Raw genomic sequence first — 22735 nt, forward strand, 5'->3', positions numbered from 1 at the left:
CACTACGCCACTCATTGCCACCCTCTGGAACCTTCCATGGTCTTTGCCTTGCCAATCACCTGTAATGTTGAGACTCTTTCACTGTAGAGGACTGTCTCTGTGACTTGGGGGTGCAGGCAAGGCAGGAAGAGGTCAATGTAGATAAGCTTGGGGGGGTGTATGAGCTTCTATGGCTCTCAGTCTAGCTAAAAAATAAGGGTAAAATTTTACTGCCATAAAAAGCATGTGGTAAAGTGTTCCTTAATTTTTGAAAAAAAAAACGAAAGGGAAAAAAAAGGCATTTTGAGCAGATTGTAGATACTGTCACGAAGCAAAAACCCAACAAATCCACGCAAATGGAGGGTTGGTAAGCAAACTTGTGTGTAACTCACACTTGGGGAAAAGGACGCGAGGAGTGCTCGGGTATTTAAAGCACACCAGCAGATTGCAGACGAAAGCAAGTGTGAAACAGATTGCTGGGTTGTTGTTCCTGTAATTGTCCCCTTCAGCTATCGCAAAGTGCTTTGTTTAATGGCTATAAAATCAATGAACAAGCTGTCCTGATGAAGATGTCCACGAGACTGAAGAACTAAAAGCTATTAGTTCTTCAAAGGAAGTTATTTTTCTAAAGAAAATGTGCAATTTGGCAACATGACTCCTACTGAAGTCAAAAGTAGATTTGAGGATATAGAAACACAGGATGGTTTGGAATGGAAGGGATCCCAAAGATTATCCAGTTCTACCCCTGCCAAAGACAGAGACACCTTCCACTGTCCCAGGCTGCTCCCAGCCCTGTCCAGTCTGTCCTTAGGCACTGCCAGGGATCCAGGGGCAGCCACAGCTGCTCTGGGCACCTGGGCCAGGGCCTGCCCACCCTGCCAGGGAACAATTCCTCAGTCCCAAGATCCCATTCAGCCCTGCCCTCTGGCAGTGGCAGCCATTCCCTGGCTCCTGTCCCTCTGTCCCTTGTCCCCAGTCCCTCTCCAGCTCTCCTGGAGCCCCTGCAGGCCCTGCCAGGGGCTCTGAGCTCTGCCTGGAGCCTTCCCTTCTCCAGGGGAACATTCCCAGCTCTGCCAGCCTGGCTCCAGAGCAGAGGGGCTCCAGCCCTGCAGCAGCTCCGGGGCCTCCTCTGGGCTCTCTCCAGCAGCTCCACGTCCTCCTGCTGCTGGCCCAGGGCTGGGGCAGCTCTGCAGGTGGGCTCTCACCTGAGGGAGGGCACAGGGACACAATTCCCACCTTTCCTTTGGGATCTGCCCAGGGCTGGGGCAGCTCTGCAGGTGGGCTCTCACCTGAGGGAGGGCACAGGGACACAATTCCCACCTTTCCTTTGGGATCTGCCCAGGGCTGGGGCAGCTCTGCAGGTGGGCTCTCACCTGAGCATAAAAATGCCCAAACCAGATAAAATCAGAGGTCCAGGACGCAACCAAAGCAGCAAATGCCTAAGGGAACATCCTTTTCCTTGCACCAGCTTCTGGTGTAGCACAAGTCATGTTACAAAGTTCCCCCTAAAAATTAAGAACTAATTTAAGCAATAATTGTTGGAAAACTTTAATGTCACAGTTTACCCCAAGGCTTGCACCATGCCTGTTAACCCACACACATATCAATCCTTCAATATTTGTTTGGTGTGTCAAAATTTTAATTAAAAGATTTTATGATGCTGTAAGGGAGAAAATGTGATTTTTCCCCCCCAGTCAAGAGGCTGAGCATGGCTTTACAAGTCAGCAGCTCTTAACATCTAGATACTCCAGATCCTTCCTTTCCTTCAGTCCTAAAGATGGGCTTTCTGAGATTTCAAATAATGAACCTCAATACTCATTCAAGCAAACCCTGGTTTTTCAGATGACACAATTAATAGGACTACCTGAGAATATTTGAAATCACTTTGGCCCAAAGAGGATTTTAAAGGCAAAGTGTTTGACAGCTTTACAAAGAAATCACATCAAAAAGCCTGTCCTGGAATACACCTCTGGCCTTTAATATTTATATAACTGTAAACTGTGAGAATGTGCACACCTTTCATTTGCATTGAGTGTGATTTTTTTCCGTATCACAGAATAATGAAATGGTTTGGGTTGGAAGACACCTGAGAGACCCTCTTGTTCCACCCCCTGCTATGTTTCACCTTTCTCCTGGGGTGACTTTATGATGCTCGCATCCCCACCGCTCTGTTTAGCCCAGAAATAAGTTCTGCACCTTTCAGGCTGCTTCTGAGAGCAAAGGGGGAGAGAAGAAGCAGCAGGTTGTTTGCAGACACTGCACTCACTCCTCCACATTCCTGCTCCTGGACTGTTGTCTGCAGATGGACAGACAGTGGGACAGAGCTCTCCTTTGCTTTTAGTTAGTTTTAGCTAGCTGAGGCACAGAAGTTCCCTGGACTGTGGTTTTATTCTTTCTTTGGACCTGTTTAAACCTGCTCTGGACTGAACACCCAGCAGAGCACCAGCAGCTCACACCTGTGCCCACCTGGCCAGCCTGGGCTGGGGCATTTCCAGCACTGGAGGGACTGATCAGAGACTGATCAGAGACTGAGTGAGCCGAGCCACAGCCCCACGGAGGGACCTTCTGAGTGTGCCATCTCTGCAGTGAGAGGTGTTATTGTTTAATACGGTTCATTTTTTGTGCTGGTGAAGGCTTTGCCTGTTTTTTCCACTTTTCTCCAAGGAAATCTTTTCCCGAAGCAGCTGGGGGAGGGGCTGCTTGAATTTCCTTTCTAGAGGAACCCCTTTGGAGGCTTTCTCCCAAATTTGTCCTAAACCAGGAGAACCTTCCACTAGACCAGGCTGCTCCAAGCCCAGTCCAACGCAGCCTGGAACCCTTCAAATAAAATGATTCCCACCAGGAATATTTTTAATTCACACACATTGAGTAATGGACAATCTAAAATGAAGAGTGTGTTACTGATGGGAGAAAAACCTCCCGAGGAAGTGAGGAAAGCCTTGCTAGGCAGTAGTGCAGGCTCTCTCAGAGGAGACAAACAGCTATTCAGGTTACCAGGTTAATTGACTAATATAACCTATGCTGTGCTTCCTGACAGGAAAAGCCTGGACATTTTATTCCCAGCATAAAGCAGCCACGAGGCTCCATATAACCATCCTGCTTACATCCATCTCAGCAACTGCCCCTGCAGAGACTGCTGCCTGAGCACAGGGCCACAGCAGCTTTGGGGATAGGGCTCTGGTATTTTCAGCCATGAAATAATGGTGATTTTTCCAGAACAAAGTCACATTTCCTGGATTTCATTTGCTCTTTCTATCAAAACAGTGATCTAGAACTTAGAAGGAACTCCAGTATCTACATGAGCATTTTGTCTCTTTTTTTTTTTTTTAATTTTTTTTTTGAGGGGGGAAGGAAAACACACCAGGAAGGAAAACAGTAGGAACTCAAGGAGGACAATAGTGAAATACTGGCACAGGTGCCCAGAGCAACTGGGGCTGCCCCTGGATCCCTGGCAGTGCCCAAGGCCAGGTTGGATATTGGGGCTTGGAGCAGCCTGGGACAGAGGGAAGTGTCCCTACCATAGTACATGGCAGGGGTGGGATTAGATGGTCTTTATGGTCTCTTCCAAGCTAAACCAGTCCCTGATTCCATGGGGCCTGAGCACCTGTTGGAGCTGGCCCTGCAGATGTGCAGCTCCATCAAGCTGCCACTGCCACCAGGGCTGGAACCTTCTCTTGGGAACCCTGTGAGCGTGGTGTCCCCTTCGTACACAGCTTGTCACCAGCCTGCAGCAGCCACAGCTGCTCTGGGCACCTCGGCCAGGGCCTGCCCACCCTGCCAGGGAACAATTCCTCATTCCCAAGATCCCATCCAGCCCTGCCCTCTGGCAGTGGGAAGCCATTCCCTGGCTCCTGTCCCTCTGTCCCTTGTCCCCAGTCCCTCTCCAGCTCTCCTGGAGCCCCTGCAGGCCCTGCCAGGGGCTCTGAGCTCTGCCTGGAGCCTTCCCTTCTCCAGGGGAACATTCCCAGCTCTCCCAGCCTGGCTCCATAGGAGAATCACTGTACATTACTTGGAAGTAACATATAGATCCTGCTGTAGGAACATTTGCTTTATGTCATCATAACTTGGCAACCTTGGGGGAAAGAGAATTACCTTCCAAAACAAAAACTGCCATCAGCAAAAAATAAACATACAAGCCATAAATATTCCATGAAGATGAGCCACAAATGTCTCAGAACTAAGTGATTTAAAGTATTTAACTACCATTACACTAACTACCATAAAAGTCAACAAACAAACAATTTTCTCTGATGCTTTCATCACCACTGAAAATTAAGTTTTTAAGCCCCTAGAGCAGCGCACATATTAATGTTAGCAAATTAGTTTTGTAACTGACTTTGCAGGCTATGTTGAAAGAGAGAGGAGGAGAGAATTAATGTTCAAATCCTTCTCAACAGGCATTTCCACACTTCAAAACTATAACAAACCAGAAAGCAAAGCTTCTGGGAAGCTGCCTCATGCTGAAATGACAGAAGATATTTAATTCAGGGCTGATTAAGATAAGCAAGTTATTCATCATAATCATGCCCAGTAGGAGGGCGTAGAAATCCTGACCTTTAATAAGAAGAATGAGATCATTTTTAAAAGACCAGAAGGATCTAGTCCATGCAGACTAAAATATACACCAGTACCTGATAATTACACAATAGCACAATGAAGCTTTGACTGAGTGGAGCTCTTCTGAAATAATTACACAATCCGTCCCTGATTTTTCCAAATAACTAAATTAGATACCTGTGATGGTAGCTGATGCCTACCATCAGAAAGAGAGCTTGGAGTCTGAAATGAGAACAGCTTCAGTACACCAGTAGTGGGCTTTTTTTTTTAATAAGTTTGAACTCTCCTAGAGCTGGGCTTGATAGAATCATAAAATCATGGCGTGGTTTGGGTTGGAAGGGACCTAGAAGCCCATCCAGTTCCACCCCCTGCCAAACAGAAGGTTTGATCCAATGGGCTGGTATCCCAAGAGTGATACTGCAGCTTCATCTTTGCTCAAGCTCCACCAGCTCTTCTATGGGATATAAACCCCCCTGAATTCTCCAGCACCAGCTCCCCTGAGGACTCTGTCACAAGAGCTCCGTGGTCTGTGGCTGCCAGCCCCACCTGAAGGTGTCCAGCACAGAGAGGTTGGGGATCCAGCTGGTCAGCTGGAACTGGCCATCTGCAAGTCCCCCCCCAGGAGCTGCACTGGGCACAGAAGTGACAGCAGCATGTTCAAACAAAAGCAGACCATCAATTTCCCCCCTAGGCAGGAATCTCTTGTCAGCACTAATATTTTGGGATGTTTTTCCTCTTCAGGGCATCTCTTATTTCTGCTGCAATTTCCTTCAGTTGGTGACCAAAGCCACATGGATGACTGCAGAGCACACAGTGTATTTCGGAAAAAGCCTCCTGGCACTATGAGCTGGTTCCCATTCATGGATTTTAAATTTAGGGAGAGCGGAAAGTTACGATTATTTGATCTGACCTCCTGCCTAGCACGAGTCACTGAATTGCACCATGTGATTGACCTAGAAAAGGTCCTTCCAAAAGCACTCATTCTGAGAGACATGTTTCTAAAAATAGAAATTGTTGGCATTGCCACTCTCACCATCAAAAACAGGAGAAAAACAGAACAGCTTTTTACTTTTTTACCCCCAAAAGACATTGTAGACATTGGGTGTTACAGACTGGTTTGGTTTGGAAAGGACCTAAAGTCCATCTAGCTCCAATCCCCTGCCATGGGGGGACATCAACTTTTGGCTGATCCTTTAGAAGATCCTCATCCCATCATGAATCTTCTATGATTCTATAAAAACCTTCTATCAAACTTGAAAAATTCTCTACAAATCCATTTCCCAGATGATTCCTTTCCACAGCCACTGATTTGCATCACCAAAACCTCAATATGTTTTTCCTTGGAGAAAATGAGGAATTTGTGACGCTTTAAACTCTTGCTCATCTTCCAGATAACAAATTAACCTTGCAGTGTTGTTCTCCACCATCTCCACCCAAAACATTGCTGAGAGTAGTGTGGACACAGTTCTCCAGTAACTGGTAACACCTAACAGTAACACTGAATTCTTATTTTACTACTCATAAATGCAGGAAATGGAAATTTACATACAGCTTTTAAAACACCATGGCCACCATCACTTCAGTCTATTGTCCTGGGAACAGCTATTCTGGGAAGCAAACCCACCTGCACTGCTTAAAAAAAAGATACCCAGGTTCATGTTTTTCATGTAATGGCAGAAATTATTGTGAGCACCACGTGACTTCACCTCCTCAGTCTCCTGCTGGCTGTGATTTCTCACTCCTCCAGTTCTTGTTTTCCCTACAAACTACCCCAAACCCAAGGTTAATATTTTCTTTTTGCTTGCAGACACCAAACAGTGCTGTCAGTGCTATGGATCAAGAAGATCTATATGGCAAATGGCTGCTGGGAGCTTGGAGAATACACCAGTAAACCCTCCAAAGCACCTGGGACTGCCCAAATCTAGAGAAATTTGTTGCCAGACCTTTTAACATTTCTGCATAAGTTTGATACCAAATCATTTGGAGCAGATCCTGGTCCAAAACACCACTGAAGACTCTAAACAATGACAAAGATCCTGAATTACAGTTAGCTGCCAACAGTCCAAATCTAAAGCTTTTTCTTTGACCAACGAGGCCCTTAATTACATTCTAAGAGAGAAGATCTAAGAGATGAATGAAATACTAAGGGATGAGAGCAGCAAGGGGAAGAAAAGGAAGGCAGGGCAATAAGTAACACACAGCACAGATCCCTTGGAACATCTTTGCTGTAAAAAACACAGGGATCTGCTTGCCTTCGTGGCATTGTGTGCACGGATGCTACAGCAGAGGATGCCAGTGGAAATAGAAGCATAACTAAGTTCTGAATACACCTGGGAGGGAAAAAGGTTTCAGCAATGAGGTCGAGACAGAGAAGGATAATTCCTGCAGTGAATCAATACACAAACCCCCTCCTGAATAATTGGGTGACTTGCAGAGTACAAATATTCAGTCTTACATAGCTTTGGCAAGAAAGGAGGCAAAATACAGATCATTTTGTTAAGGGTGAAATGGAGCTCCAGACACCCAAATTTAATTATCCCTGTAGGTGGTTGCTATTGATATTCCCCCCACATTCCAAAGAGGGACAGGGAGTGATCCAGCTGACCCTCCCCACCCTGGGTCAGCCACACTCCCTTTGCTGGGAGGGAGCTATTCCTTGCTCCCAGTGAAGGAAACAAAGAAGACTGAGGGTGAAGAGGACTTGGATGCAAAAACAGAACAATAGAACAGAAAATTCCGGACAAGCAGATGAGCATATTGAAATTCTAACATCATGCTCATACTTTGTGCATTATTCTCTATTAGCACTGTGATTCCTTTAACATGTCATTTTCTACAGACAAGACAGAGAGGTTTCCTATCCCTATTTCCTAATGTCATTCACCTCACTCTGAGCCTCCAATAAAAGCTGCCTTTTTATTTCTATTTTCCCTTTTTAAGATGCCTGAAGATACTCAAACACGGGGCTCAATGGCAAGGAAATAAACACACAGTTTACAATTCCATCTCCTGAATGCCTCATATGACACAAATCATTCCCATTTTTACTGCAGGTCAAGTTTTACTCTTTGCAAGGCCTGAACTTCAGCTCAGTGTTCCAAACTCATTTTCCTACAAGCCCACATTGGCTATGCTGTGTCTGCCCACCCCACAGACCCTGGAGGCTGAGAAGCACTGACAGACACATGCAAGCAGCTGGGCAGAGAGGTTTAGCTGAAATACAGAAAAGGAAAAGGCAGGAGAATCTTGTGTGCTCTGCAAGATCCTGATGGAGACTTTGGATTTGTAGCATGCTGCCTCCTCCATAAGGAGCAAAGCAAACTTGGTTTCAAGCAAATGATGCTGCTGTGTTCCATTCCCCAGCCACACCAAGCACAGCTGTCTGCCGTCTCCCAGCACATTTCCCAAGCAATACTGGCTGTGTAATTTTGACCCCTAAACCTGTCAGCACAGTCCCTTCTGCCCTGCACATATCTCAGAATAAGCCTCAGCCATCAGCTTTTCACTCAGCACTGCCGTAAGGATTTGGGCACTTGCAGTGCTCCTGCTGGAAGCAGGAGGGATGGACAGCTGGGAATTGCCTGCACATTGCATCATATCTTACTGGCCTCTGGGCTAAAGTCAGAGAACAAGCACAGAGCTACTACACGCATGGGAAGTTACTAGAGTTACTACAGACATGAGAAACAGGTGACTGTAACCTGACTGCTGCTAAAAACACAGCCCAAACCGGAGAGTGATCTTCCTTCAGGGCAGCAGCATTTTGGAGAATCATGGAACACTTCGGGTTGGAAGGGACCTTGAAGATCTTCTAGTTCCAACCCCTGCCACGGGCAGGGACACCTTCCACTATCCCAGGGTGCTCCAAGCCCTGTCCAGCCTGGCCTGGACACTGCCAGGGGGATGGGCATTGATCACTACTTAAAACTACTGAAGAGACCTTTGCTTAGGTTTATCAACAGTCAGTGAAAAAACCCTCCACCTTCAAGCTATAAAATCATCTTAGATAACAAATTCTTGGGTGGACTTCTGCTTCTGGAGAAAGTGTATAAATATATGTAATTATGGCACAACAAGATTTTAAACTGTTTCCTCAAGATTTACAAGTATTTTTAACAGAAAATGAATGGAACAGCAAAGATCCATTAATTACAAGAAAGAGTCACTAGATAAAAAGAGAGAGCAAGATAAATAACAGCAAAAGAGAGGAATGTGCCTGGAAAGACCACCCTGATGAATTGCCTTTTAAACAGCCACACATGTAGATTGAATTTAGACTGAAACATGCCAATATGCTGCCAGTACTCCAGGGTTGTTTTTTTTTTCCTTAAAACATGTATCAGACTGTAACTTAATTTATGAGACATTTCTCACTTAGTCCACCACTCAAATACTTTAACTCCAAAGCACAGTATTAACTTCTTGGTCTATATTCCTTATACATTCCTAGATTACATTTAACCCCAGGAGCCACAGGGGATGTTATGCTGACTCCAGCTTAGTTTCTTGCCAAGAAAGTGAGCAGGAAAAAACCAGCTGCCCTAGTAAAAATTTATCTACCTTCAGAGAATACAGAATACCTCAAAGACTTCCATTATTTTCAAGATTAAGGGTTATCTGTTTGAAAAGCAATGATTATATTCTGCAGTGAGTTCACCAGTAAAGCAGAAACATCTGAAGCAGAAAGAGAAAGAAGAGGAGAAGAGTTATCAGACATCATCCTGCTTTATTACCAGAGAGGAGCTCCTCATATGGAATAAATTCATATTATTCACACCACTGCACTGTAAAGCACAACCAGCGACAGATTTCTGAAGATATGCAGGAAACGGGAACTTGCAAAGAATTCTAACACCATAAAAATTAATCCCCCAAATCCTCTTGATCAACTCCTACATGGGAACAAACCGCTCTTGAACACAACAGTGACACAGGTGGTCTGCAGCTGCCAAGAGCTTCATCCCAGCAGAACAGCTGGGAGGAAAACCTGGAGGAATGGGCAGGTCTCACCTGAAAATCCCAAAGCAGGGGAGAAACATGCCCCATTCCTTAGGGAATCTGGCCTGAGGTGATGACACAGAGATAACTGTATACAGGAAGTGCACATGGACTCGCTCCAGGGATGGTTGGCTTCCCTCATTTTGCATAGAAATAAACAGATTAACACAAGACAAAGCTCCTAAAAATAATTCCAGGTGCAGCCCAGCCCCACCTGTGATAGCTGCACGTTCTGTGCTCCTAGCACCCACCAAGGAAAGCTGATGGGTGTGTGGGCAGCTGCTCGTGGCACCCAGCACTTCCCTACAAACACAACTGGTGTACGTGGGCCCTGGTGCTGAGAAACGGGGACTGAGGACACGTTCTTGGTGCCACAGCAATCGGCCACCTGACCTGGGTCACCCTGAGTGCTCTGGGTGGGACAGGAGATCGGGTTCCATGGAGAAGCAAGAAAGGAAGGGAGTGAACAAAAATAAACCAGGGATAAGCAAGGAGGAACCAGATTTTGGGGGTGTAAAGCACTAAGTTATTTACATGATGCAAACACAAAAAGTTGTGAAGCTCATTTGGACCATGGGTAGGTGAAGAGGAAAAAACTTTGGCTCTAAAATTCACATTTTTAAGGAGTAAGCTACTGGGTGGCTTCCCTGTCTTTTTCTTATGCCCCTAATGTTCCAGGGGGGAAAAAACCAACCACCCAAAATATCTGGATAAGATTTAATTTGAAAATGGGGATTTGACTTTTTTTTTTAATATATTACACAAGAGCTAATGTTTCTATTTTCTGTTTCCTGTTTTGAAACAGATATAAAGAATCTCCTAGTTTATGTGGTTTTATACTTATGCTGTCTAGAAACAGAAGTTCTGGGAATTCAGGATATTCACCCCTATTTTTTTGGTGCTTCACAGAAACTGCAGCATCAGGATACTAAAATAACAATTTGTCACTGAAACTGTAATCAAAAATACTCTAAAGGCCTAAATAGCAGCATTAACTGAATTAGCTTAGCCTTCAATTTAAGGTTAATGTAATGCATATGTGAATAAATATGCATCTAGAGAGAACAACTATTACAAAGTCATTTAAGGAACAACAATTTATCCCTCTCACCTCTCGCCGTCGTGATGCCCAGCAACTCTGTTTAATCTTCCAAACCACAGCTGCCACCAGGAGCAATGACAGGAAACAACTGGAAAGGAAAGGAAAAAAAATAGAAAATAACATTTTATTGCTCTTGCTCATAACACACTGGCAGCTGAAAAACTCTAGGAAATGCAAAGTTAAATGAAAAGTTCATATATTAGAGATACACTGAAGAAAGATAATCCAGCACAGTTCAGTGCTTCTGATACCCAGTGAGGAACGACACACTTATTTGTATTATTTATATTGTTGTTTCAAAGTTCCTTATCTGACTTCCTTAAATGACAGTAAGGCTGAAAGACTTAATCAGATTTAAAAAGCCATTATTGCCTATCTCTGGTGATACTTTAAGTGAGAGGATAACCAATCCCCAAAAAGAAAAGCCTTGAAAGAAGGAGAGAAAATTGATTATTATTTCCTTTCTAAATTACAAAAATAAGATACAGTGTAGAGCAGGCGGGCTGTTGCAGAGCTACAGGCATTTCTTGATTTCCCCAAATCTGTATTGGCTTTCTTCATCAAAAGAGGAGGGGAAAAGGATGAATGAATATATCAATTTCTGGGGAAAATGCAGGGAAGCAGATATATTAAAAAAGAGTAGTAGTAATAATAATCATCATTATTATAATAATTACAATAATAACCAACTGTATTGACAGATATGATCTTATCACACTGAATACCTAATGAGCAACTTCAAGGCACACAAGCTAAGATTAAAATCTGAGCCCCAGTGGAAGCCTCCTTCCTCAAGGACTGCACTGACACGTTACAGAAAACATCTCCAAAGCTCTCCCCACCTTCCAGCATGTATTGAAAGACAGGCTAAAGGAAAGTTTCCATGGAAGGAAGTTTCATCAGAACAGGTGACTTACGTGCTCAGCTGCAGCATCCACAGTAACCATGCACAGGGCTTTCTCTCCAAGAGAGAACTTGCCCAGGACTGCAGGATGTTCTCACACTGCACCCTGCCAGGAGGGGACAGCCAGGAGGGGACAGCCAGGGGGTTGGGCCCTGCTCCAGGGAACAGGGACAGGAGGAGAGGGAACGGCCTCAGGGTGGGCACTGGGGACATTCCTCATGGGAAGGGTGGCCAGGCCTTGGAACTACCCAGGGCAAGGCTGGAGTCCCCACCCCTGGGGGGATTTCCCAGCCCTGTGGATGTGACACTTGGGGACAGGGGCAATGCTTGAACTTGCTGATCTCAGAGGGCTTTTCCAACCTGAATGACTCTGTGATATATGACTTGGAAATGCCTATAACTAAACACCAGGATAGACAGCAGGAACCATTCCCTGAGAAATGCAAAAGGTGAGGAGACAGTTCTTCTTGCCATATCACCATCTACAGACTACGTGATATGAAAACCCCATGGATGGGGCACAGACACCCAAAGGCAGCCAGTCAGTGATGGGATTACATTTTTCAGGCTTAGATATGCACAGAAAGATGCTTCACTATCATATAGCATATAATATTAAAAATTGTGCACTCATTTGACTTGATGGTCCTGGCACAGGGTGCCCAGAGCAGCTGTGGCTGCCCCTGGATCCCTGGCAGTGCCCAAGGACAGACTGGATTCTGGGGCTGGGAGCACCTGGGACAGTGGGAGGTGTCCCTGCCATGGGACTGGATGGGCTTTAAGGATCCTTCCAAAACAAACCATTCCCTGATTTTATGATTTCAGATGCAGTTTATGTGCAACATGAGCTGCTGCCAGGGCTCATCAGTGTTTACCTCCTCAGTACACCTTTATTTGGGGAATGGAAGATGGAAATCCAAAGGGCAGAGGAAAATGCCAGCAGTGCCAAAAATGCCATTCATCTCAAGCACCTCTGTTAAATCATCCATTTCAGAGGAGGTTCTCAGGAGGAGTTTCTCAGGAGGTCAGGCTTACAGATGAACTTGCATTGTGCCACCCTCAGCCACAAAGTCAGTGAGGTCTCCACCTTTACACCACAGCACGCTCCAGTCCCGTGTATCCATCAGACAGCTCCAGAAACACACACAGCAAATGGAAGACACACATCAAAACATGCTGAACTGCTGTAAGGATGGCCCCTTTTTAGGAAAAAAGCAACCTCAGCAATGAAAACTGTTGGATTTCTTATTTTGAGTCGATTTCATAGAATCACAGAACCTATGTTGGAAAAGACCTCTAAGATCATCAACTCCAACCATTATTAACTCAGCACTGCCAAGGCCACCACCAAACCATGTCCCCAGACGCCACATTTTTGGTGGCACTGTAAATATGTCTCCCTACATATTATTTACTCCTTTGGAGAAGAAAGCTAGAGTGAAGAACTAAGAGGATCACCTTTACTACCAAATCCCCTTTCCAAAATACAACACTGCACAAGTCTGCATGTTCCAGAGTCCATCACCGGTTTCTCTTTCCTGCCCATTTCTGGCACCACAGCCAAGACTTTCTTGAGAAAATACAGAGAGGAATTAACAATTAAAGACTAATAAAAACTTCTCCTAAAATGCTCACCACAGTACCGTTGTATTTCAAAGGAACAGCACCATACATCTTTGTATTGTCACAAGGAGGCAGCAAATACCCACAAAAGCTATAAAATCACTAAGGAAATATATTTTCCCCCTTGAACTAACATCCCTTGGAAGCACTCGGGGAGAAATAAAAGGCAGAGCCTGCTGCAGTCCATCACCTGCTGGAAGAGCCCCAGGGGTTGAGCAAAGTCAAGATCTATTGTTGCATTTACTTAGCCTAAACCATCCTGAAATAAGTTAAAAGACCTGATGTGAGCATCAGTAGCTTTGAAGAAGGGTTTTTTCCAACTTTCTCTGGAAAGCAACTTTGTAGATATGGAAGCAGCAGAAAGAAGCAGCTGCATGCAGAGAGAGAAATGTTGGGAAATGATTTGGAGTGAGAGCTGAGGCTGGCAGAGTCCTGGGTAGGGCTGTGCTCTGCCCTGCTCTCTCAACAGCTTCACACACATCTCTGCCATCAATATCCACCTGCTTACAAATTACTTTCAAAATAAACATTTACTGCAGGATTTGCTTTGCCCTCTCCTTCTCTTTTTTTTTTTTTTTTTTTGGCAAAAATAACAGCCTACCAAGAGAATCCTTCATCCCAGAAATCCACTCTTCACCCAGGTCTTCTCCCTGAAGCTTCCCCATTCTCAAATGGCTCCAAACAGAGCTCAGAGCCCCTGGCAGGGCCTGGAGGGGCTCCAGGAGAGCTGGAGAGGGACTGGGGACAAGGGACAGAGGGACAGGAGCCAGGGAATGGCTCCCACTGGGAAAGGGGAGATTGGGCTGGGATCTGGGCAAGGAATTGCTGGCTGGGAGGGTGGGCAGGGGCTGGGCTGGAATTCCCAGAGCAGCTGGGGCTGCCCCTGGATCCCTGGCAGTGCCCAAGGCCAGGCTGGACACTGGGGCTTGGAACACCTGGAGCAGTGGGAGGTGTCCCTGCCATGGCAGGGGGTGCTACAAGGTGTTTTTTAAGTTTTCTTCCAACCCAATCTATTCTGTATTTCTGTCAACTGTTGGATTTCCATTCTCCTACAGCCTGTGACACAAACAGTTTGAGACCAGGTAAATTCCTCCAAAAGAATAAAAGGAAATCATCAAACCCAAGTGTGGAACCAGACTGGAAGGAAAAAGAACCATCAAGAGCCACCTAACACCCTGGAGAGTTTTTCATCCCAGGGAAATTTGACCTTGACTCCATTTCAGCCAGGTTCTACCAAGCAGAGCTTCCATTGGCTCACACCGTTATAAAAATTTCTGCTTACACAGCATAAATATTTCAATGCAGGGAGGAGATACGTTTAAATTTTATGGGCAATAGCCTATTTGGCAAATAGCTTTAATAATTTATTCTTAATTATTCATTAGATTATTTAAGTACAATAAATGAGCAATGTGGTTATAAATAATCTCTCCTCATCTGGCCTCAACACACACGTGAAACCTCAGCTGATCGGCTCAGGCTACCACAGGGTATTCCCACAGTGACACAAAAACCTGAACTGGTTTTATTCTGGACTTTAATCTCCTTTTCCACACAGAATATTCTCTCCACTCCTGGTATCCTTAAAGCTTTTCAAACAAGTACACTTTCGTTTTTAGATGTCTGGAAAACTCCATCAGCACTTTACTGTGATGCGTTCTCAGGAGGGGAGAAGAAAATCCATCTGGTGTATTAGGGCCCAATTATTAAACCCTCATGAAATGTTTATCCACATCAGAATTGCTTGTAAAAAATGGCAGCTTTAAACACCAAAATGTACAGCAGCCTCACTGCTAATGTGCTTTAACATATACAGGTCACTTAATAATTTCAGAAAGCACTGCCATGATTACTAGAAATACAGCCCAAGTTATTTTGATGAATTAGAAGCTATTTAAGTGCTATTTACAAGTAAATTTTAATATGCTAGAGAGCTACAGGACACATTTTAAAGTGCTGGATGCATTAATCCTTGAGATAATTGGAACAAGTGTATAACATGCACGTGGTTGGTGCCAAACAGCTGCCTGCAGCCCATCAAGCCAGATTCCTGACCTCATCCTCTGCTGAAGATGGCACAAGGCTCAAGAAGCCCCAGCCCACCCTGGTTATGGCAGAGGAGGGCAGTGGAGGCAGGGAAGGGGCTGCAGCACAGGGACACGGGTTAAACCCAGGTGGAAATGAAGCACTGCAAAGCCACTGAGCCCCCTTCTCCTCTCCCCCACCCTGGAGGAGTGGGGGGAGAATCAGATGTAAAATTTGTAGCCTGAGAGAAGAACAGTTTAATAATGGAAAACAAAATAAAATACAATAAATAGCTAATAATAACAATGATATTAAAAAGAAAATGAAAGAAACCAACCAAACAGCTAATGCACAATAAAACTGCCCAGCACCTGCCCACCAGTGCCAGCCCCCCCTCCCAGATCAGACCCCTGCAGGTGGCTCCCCCAGTTTGCACACTGGGCACAGTGCTCTGAGCTGTGGAATACCCATCTGGCCAGTTGGGCTCACCTGTCCCAGCCATGATCCCTCCCAGTTTGAGTCACTCTTCACTGGCAGAGCAAGAGAAAAAAACAAAACCCACAAACGTCTGAGAAACACAACTTGGCAAAACCCAAATAGCAACACCAATCAGTGTCTTATCAGCATTAACTCTGAACCCAAATCACAGCACTAGAACAGCTCCTGAGAAGAAATTAACTCATCCCAGCCAGAATCAGGACAGCAAGTCTGAGGAGAAGCAGCTGAGGAAGCTGGGAAGGGGCTGGAGAATCCCTGAGGAGCTGGGCAGGGGCTGGAGAATCCCTGAGGGAGCTGGGCAGGGGCTGGAGAATCCCTGAGGGAGCTGGGCAGGGGCTGGAGAATCCCTGAGGGAGCTGGGCAGGGGCTGGAGAATCCCTGAGGAGCTGGGCAGGGGCTGGAGAATCCCTGAGGGAGCTGGGCAGGGGCTGGAGAATCCCTGAGGAGCTGGGCAGGGGCTGGAGAATCCCTGAGGAGCTGGGCAGGGGCTCAGCCTGGAGCAGAGGAGGCTCAGGGGGACCTTGTGGCTCTGCACAGCTCCTGCCAGGAGGGGACAGCCGGGGGGTCGGGCTGTGCTCCAGGGAACAGGGACAGGAGCAGAGGGAACGGCCCCAGGGCAGGGTCTGGGTGGGCACTGGGGACATTCCTCATGGAAAGGGCAGGGCTGGAGTCCCCATCTCTGCAGGGATTTCACAGCCCTGTGGATGAGGCCCTTGGGGACAGGGGCAGTGGTGGCAGTGCTGGGGGAGTGCTTGAACTTGCTATCTGAGGGCTGTTCCAGCCTCAATGATCTTATGATTCTATTCTATGATTATGGAGGATGAAGTAAAGAGTGCTGAGAACATGGAAAGAAGGAAGTTATGGATGCTGAACTGTTAATCTTCTTAATTTTGTTAGAGATAATGTGAAGATATTCCCAAGCTCTTCCTTTTTCTAAGAAAAAAAAAAACAAAAACAATGGACTCAGACTGTATTTTAAGCACCTATTTAGTAATGCCATTTGTGCTGCAGTAAAAAATTACTTAATAAGCAACAAGAGTAAATAAAATATCTGCAGCATAACTACAGATTTGAATTACTGCAGGAGGCCATTCCCACTTAATGAAAACACAGGGAAAATACATATAGTCAGGAAATACAATATACAACACATAAAACCATCTGCCTGAGTCTTGTAGTGAGCAAACAGTTCTGCTCAAGTTTTTCTGAGGAAGAAGTCCAATTCTTTGTATCAAACTAAAGCTACACCATTTCCACTCATAATTCAGACCCTAATTGGGCACATTAATGTGCCACCACGAAAACACTAAACTGGCAGCTTTTGTTCCATTTGTGAAACAACACCCATTTCTCTAACAATCATTGTAAGGCTTCCGTGGGACATGTTGGATCATGGAATCCACACTGCTTTGGGCTGGGGAGGGACCTCATATCCAGCTTCAACCACCCTGCATGGGCAGCAACACCTCCCTCTGGACTGGAGCAGACACTGGGCTCCCTTAGAAGCTGTTTCAAGGACAGGTAATGAAGACAAGACAAACAGCAGGCAAGAAACAAAATGAGCTGTGCATGTGAGAACCAGCAGAGAAGTGCAGTAGAAGACACCTGAAGTATTTGGTAAATCCATGTAGTAAAGCTCAGGATGAGATCACAGAATAGAACCATGGAATGGCTTGGTTTGGACAGACATTCAAAGGACATCTGGTCCAACCCCTCTGCTGTCAGCAGGAACATCTGCAACCAGGCCAGACTGCTCAGAGCCCTGTCCAGCCTGGAGAGGAATGTTTCAATGAGGGGCTATCCACCCCTCCTCTGGGAAGCCTACTCCAGTGTCTCACCACCTCAGCACAAAAAACTTCTCCCCTGATCTAGTCTTAATAGACCTTCTTTCAATTTAAAGTCATCACCCTTTGTTACATCACTACAGGTCCCACTTAAATGTCCATCCCCATCTTCCTTTGAACTCCTTTTAAGGATATAGAGATCCCAATAAGGTCTCTCAAGTGCTCTCTAGGCTGAAGGTTGAAGGGAAGGGAAAGAAAAAGGGGGAAAGAAAAAGGGGGAAAGAAAAAGGGGGAAAGAAAAAGGGGGAAAGAAAAAGGGGGAAAGAAAAAGGGGGAAAGAAAAAGGGGGAAAGAACAAGGGGGAAGCACAAAGGGGAAAGAAAAAGGGGGAAAGAAAAGGGGGAAAGAAAAAGGGGGAAAGAAAAAGGGGGAAAGATTATTGGGCAATAATATGTGTTTACAAGGCCACAAATATTTTTACATCTTCTGTACATAAAGGTACACTGGTGATTAGTACCTGGGATAGGTGTGCTGGCAGACAGATTTTTTGGAAAATAAGAGAGCACAGATATGAATAAAAATTGTTCAGTAGAAATTGTCAAAATAGCTCAAACTATGTGCTAAAAGACAGCTGCACAATCTGTAAATTAAAGAGCTGTGTTATGAAAAGCAGAGAGGAGGAAAGAGAAAACTCAGTTTCCCTGCAGTTCATTAGCTTTGCAAAGGTTAACAATGGCTGGAATATCATTTCTCCTCTGGCTCTGATTATAATGCCATATTAACGACCTCCGAACTTCACCGTTCTACCCAACCTTTATCCACTGACATTTTCTTAGCTTAAAGTAACACATTCATGTGTACAAATTAAGGCTGCGTCATACACAGCCCCCTGCCTGGCTTGGTGCTGAACTCCAGGAATCCAACAGCCCCTCTAAATGTGAGGCACAGCCCTCTGACCACAGGAGCCAGCTCCTAAATGAAATGAAAACCAGTCCTGTGTCCTGCTCCACGCTGCCTGGTGCCATCTGAATGCATGACCAGGTTCCTGCTTTTCCATGCCCCTCTGCACCCCACAGGCAACCCAGACAGTGCTTGGGATATCAAAACTCAGCAGAGCTGGGCTTTGGCAAGCCCACAGCTCTCTGCAAGGACTGCACTGACCTAATTCATCTCCAACGTCAGCAGTGAAACTGAAAATGCCCCGGGTCCCTCTCAGGTGCTCCACACAGCTCAAGGCACAGATGATGCCTCCAGCTGCACAGCAGAAAAGCCCAGTTAGGATGGGCTTACAACCAAGTGGGGGAAGTGGCTTCCAGAATATAGAAATGTGCCACAGCATCTCCAGCTCAGAAAGATTTCCCAAATTCATAGTCACAGAATGGTTTAGGTTGGAAGTGATCCTAAAAATCACCTTGTTCCAGCCCCCCTGCCATGGGCAGGGACACCTTCCACTAGCCCAGGGTGCTCCAAGCCCCATCCAAACTGGCCTTGGACACTGCCAGGGATGGGGCAGCCACAGCTGCTCTGGGCAACTCCTGCATTTCCTGCAGAACAGCAAAATGAAGCAACACCCTTACATGTGCAAACAGAAAGCCTCTAAACATTTATTTTCCAGAACAACATCTCTTTAGGTCTCCATTACACCTAAGAAATGGATACATATCCCAAGTTTTGACTTTGGTGTTAATGATACCAACCAGTTTTAGGTTTTCACAAAGCATTTTCCTTGCCTCTATTTTAGGTAGAAAATTCTCAGCCAACTGTTGCTTATTAACAGCACAGGGGCTCTCAGGTATTAGTTATTTATAGTCTGCCTTGGATCCCACAGTAATTATGAAATGTGCCCTAGAGCATTAAAAATGCAAATGTTTCAATAGCTTCCCCTACACCCAGTGAGATGAATCACACTGTTTTAATCCACTGGTTAATTAGGAAGTTATGGTGACTGTAAAATAAAACACCTGGAGAGAAGCTTAGGAGTAGTAAAAGAATCAAAGAATTTCTAGCACATTATAAATGCTTAACTGGAGAACACCTGTAAACTGTCTTCTCCCAAATCCATATGTTCTTATTCCTCTGGCTTGTTAGGATGTTAAATAATATTGCAACATTACTTCTCAAGGAGAGCCATGTGATAACAGTGATGGAGGAAAGGAAACTTGCAGCCTTTGGACATTATGTTCAGCTGCACGTGCTCACTGAGACACACAGTGCACTTATCTTCTGCTTTAACCTGGGACTGGAATCATGGAAGGATTTGGTTTGGAAAGGATCTTAAATCCCACCCAGTGCCACCCCTGCCATGGCAGGGACACCTCCCACTGTCCCAGGCTGCTCCAGCCCCAGTGTCCAGCCTGGCCTTGGGCACTGCCAGGGATCCAGGGGCAGCCCCAGCTGCTCTGAGAATCTCTTTAAATAATGAATCTTGAGCAATCCCTCGTCCCAAGGAGTAGAAACCCTCATGTGCAGATGTAGTTGGGTCTGTAAAGCACTAATTGGACAGGTTTTGCAGTGCAGATTTATATTACACACTTGAAAAAGAACTAGGGAACCAACTGCTTCCCTCTTCATTTTCCAAATAAGCAATTACCCTGCCACAAAGATTTTTAGGGAAGATGTTGACTGTGATTAATCAGCAAAACAAATGATTAAGCCTGAGCCAGGAGTAACCACCTACTCTGCTCCAGCGGCAGGAGGTGGGCGTTCTGATTCCCAGGGATCAAACCTACTGTTTCCCAGGAACTGCACTAAAGCAGATTCTACTCTCTAAAAGCTCTGTATGAAAAAAAATTTATATAAACCACTTGTCTGAAAGATCTGTCTGGAGCTTCTTGCTTTAATTAAATTTAGCATGAAATCTAAAGCAAGATATTACTCCCACTGCTCATTTTATACCAGGCATAATATTACCTACTTTAGAGTAGGCTGTAAGACCTGGAGTAGTGTTGACTCCATGTATATCCCTCCTGTAGGACTCCCCATCAATCAGGTATTGGTTTCTACTTCTGGAGTATTAGCACTCCCTAAAACAGAGCCAATACACTGGATTTTGAAGCTTTGAAGAGAGGACCTGCTGTGCTTTGAAAGTGTTTCACCTTTGTTAGGTCTGTATTTTTTGGAGGAATGTAGAGGAGACACGTATTGAAATGGCTTCTGTTGGTTCCCACTCTGGGGGAATCTTCAGCTCACCTGACACTAAGAAATTAACTTAGAGCTGTGTATAAAAACCAGAAGTATTTGGCTTCCATTGAACTGCAACATATGTTTGTATTTAAAGTGACATACTTTTCAGAGTTCAGTTTAAAATCAAAAGGTGGTACCTGAAGATCTGGAAATTACTCCAGACTTAACTCTGTGCAAAATAACTCTCCTGGTTTATGGCTGGTGTCTGACAAGGTGTGACAACCTGCAGTAAGTCACACGCAGCTGTGGCAAGTCAAAGTTTTCTACACCCTCTCAAAAAGAACTTCCCCTTTTCCAAAAGCCTCTCCCAGCCCCATCCTCCCTTTCCCTGGATGCACTGGCATCACGCATTGGCAAAGATGCACAGACTATTAATTTTCTCAACATGACTCCTAATTAAACATTTAAATCAGAGTGAAGATTTCCATTTTCTAGGCTGTGCTGTAAGCAGGATGTTTAAGTTAAAAAAACCAGACCAAGAAGAACCCACACTCTGAAGCCCAGAACCTAAGGAAGTAACATTTAGCTGTCTTAAATGAAAAGTACCTGAAAAATGTCACAAAGAACTGCACCAGGTCCATAAAGTTGCTGTGCTGTGAGAATGCAATCTGCAAAAGAAAAGCAAATGCTTTCTGTTACTTACTGGAAAGAAAATTAATATTTCAAAATATGTAAAAAGGATTAAAAATGACAATGAAAAGCACCTTCACTGAGATCAATTTATATTTTTCAACACTGTTTTTGAAAAAGAATGGAAATGTTCTGAGGGAAAAGAAAATAAATTATAACTTCATATTGTTTTGAAAACATATATCCCAGAAATGAAGCTGAACAAGTAACTCTGTCTCCCAGCCGTGTTCCAAGGAATATTCTTCAGCGCACATTGAAGAAAACACTTCTTCAAAAACTTAGAACTGAGGTTTCACAGAGCTGCAAATAATCTTTAAGTAAAAGTGAAAATCTTTAATTATTGTTTACACAGCAACCCAAAATCTAGTATTTACATTTCAACAATATCCAGACAACAAAATCTCCTCGAAAAAGGAACTTACACCAAGGGCTGCAAAGAGGCACGAAACACAGAAGATGATAGACACTGTGAAAACAGCTGTGGCATTCATCTTAGCTCTCTGCCCTGCAATCCCACGGCAGAGCTGGGAAAAACACCAGAACATTTGGGACAAAACCAGAGGGAAGAGGCCAACAGGAAACTGGGAGGTGGTTAGAGGCGAAAGGGAAGATTGGGGAGCCTGGGTAAAAATAACAACGTGGAGGGGAGGCGAGCCAAGAGAACGGCAACTTGTGCAGTATCAGGGATCAGAAGTTCTTTCCAGGTACCTCCTATTTCCTCTGCCTATCAATCTCTCAGCACCACAACAGCATATTAACTCTTTCACGAAGTAACAGAATTCATTCGCAATTAAAGTGAAATCTGCACCCACAAAAGCTTGTCATGGATATCAAATCCATTTCTGGTGTCATTTGTTGTTTTTCTCCCTTAACAAACAGTACTTATGGCAACATTAGCACATACATAAATCCCTCCTCCCAACATCCCAGAATTCATGAATATGTGCAAAATGAGTTATTGCTTGGGTTTCTGTTGCTCTGGAACATTTTCTGTGATCATATTTGCTTTAAATATCCATTGTAACTCGGTACAGAAGTTGCCCCAAATAGTTTCCTTATCAATAAATTGACATATTTTGAAGTTGAAAGTTCCTTTGCAGTTCACAACCACAGTGTGGCTGGAAAGTGAACTCCAAACCTGCAGACCAGATGCTGCAACATCAACAGTCCTGCCTATATAAGACAAGAAAACACAAAGTTTCTTGTTGATTTTTGCTTCTGAAGTGCTTCCCAATAGTCTTCTGATTATTAAAAGACAGCGAGCAAGATTTCACTTTTTGTGTAAAAAAATACTGCCTAGTAACTAAAGTGGTACAGTATTTGCATAAGTGGATATTCTGCAATAAACATAATATTCTGGAATGTATTTAAGGCAAAGATAATCCCTACAGAAATATCTCATCCCAAATATAAACATGTAACACAGCCAGTATAAAAAAACCCAACTTTTCA

The 22735-nt window shown here is 44.7% G+C and overlaps 1 protein-coding gene across 2 annotated transcripts in view; it reads right to left on the reverse strand.

Annotated features, from left to right (window-relative positions):
* Window positions 1–22735, reverse strand: part of ATRN (attractin) — a 149159-nt gene that overhangs the window by 22946 nt on the left and 103478 nt on the right. For both annotated transcript variants that reach the window (XR_007777543.1, XM_050974261.1), the window contains exons 25-26: window positions 21200–21261; window positions 10646–10724 (exon numbers count right to left, since the gene is read on the reverse strand). Coding sequence is in view for 1 of the 2 variants with exons in the window: in XM_050974261.1 (XP_050830218.1) it covers window positions 10646–10724; window positions 21200–21261 (141 nt within the window). In the remaining variant the exon portion in view is untranslated. The remainder of the gene's footprint in view (window positions 1–10645; window positions 10725–21199; window positions 21262–22735) is intronic.

The sequence above is a fragment of the Serinus canaria genome, chromosome 4, assembly GCF_022539315.1.
Source record: "Serinus canaria isolate serCan28SL12 chromosome 4, serCan2020, whole genome shotgun sequence".
Lineage (NCBI taxonomy): Eukaryota > Metazoa > Chordata > Aves > Passeriformes > Fringillidae > Serinus > Serinus canaria.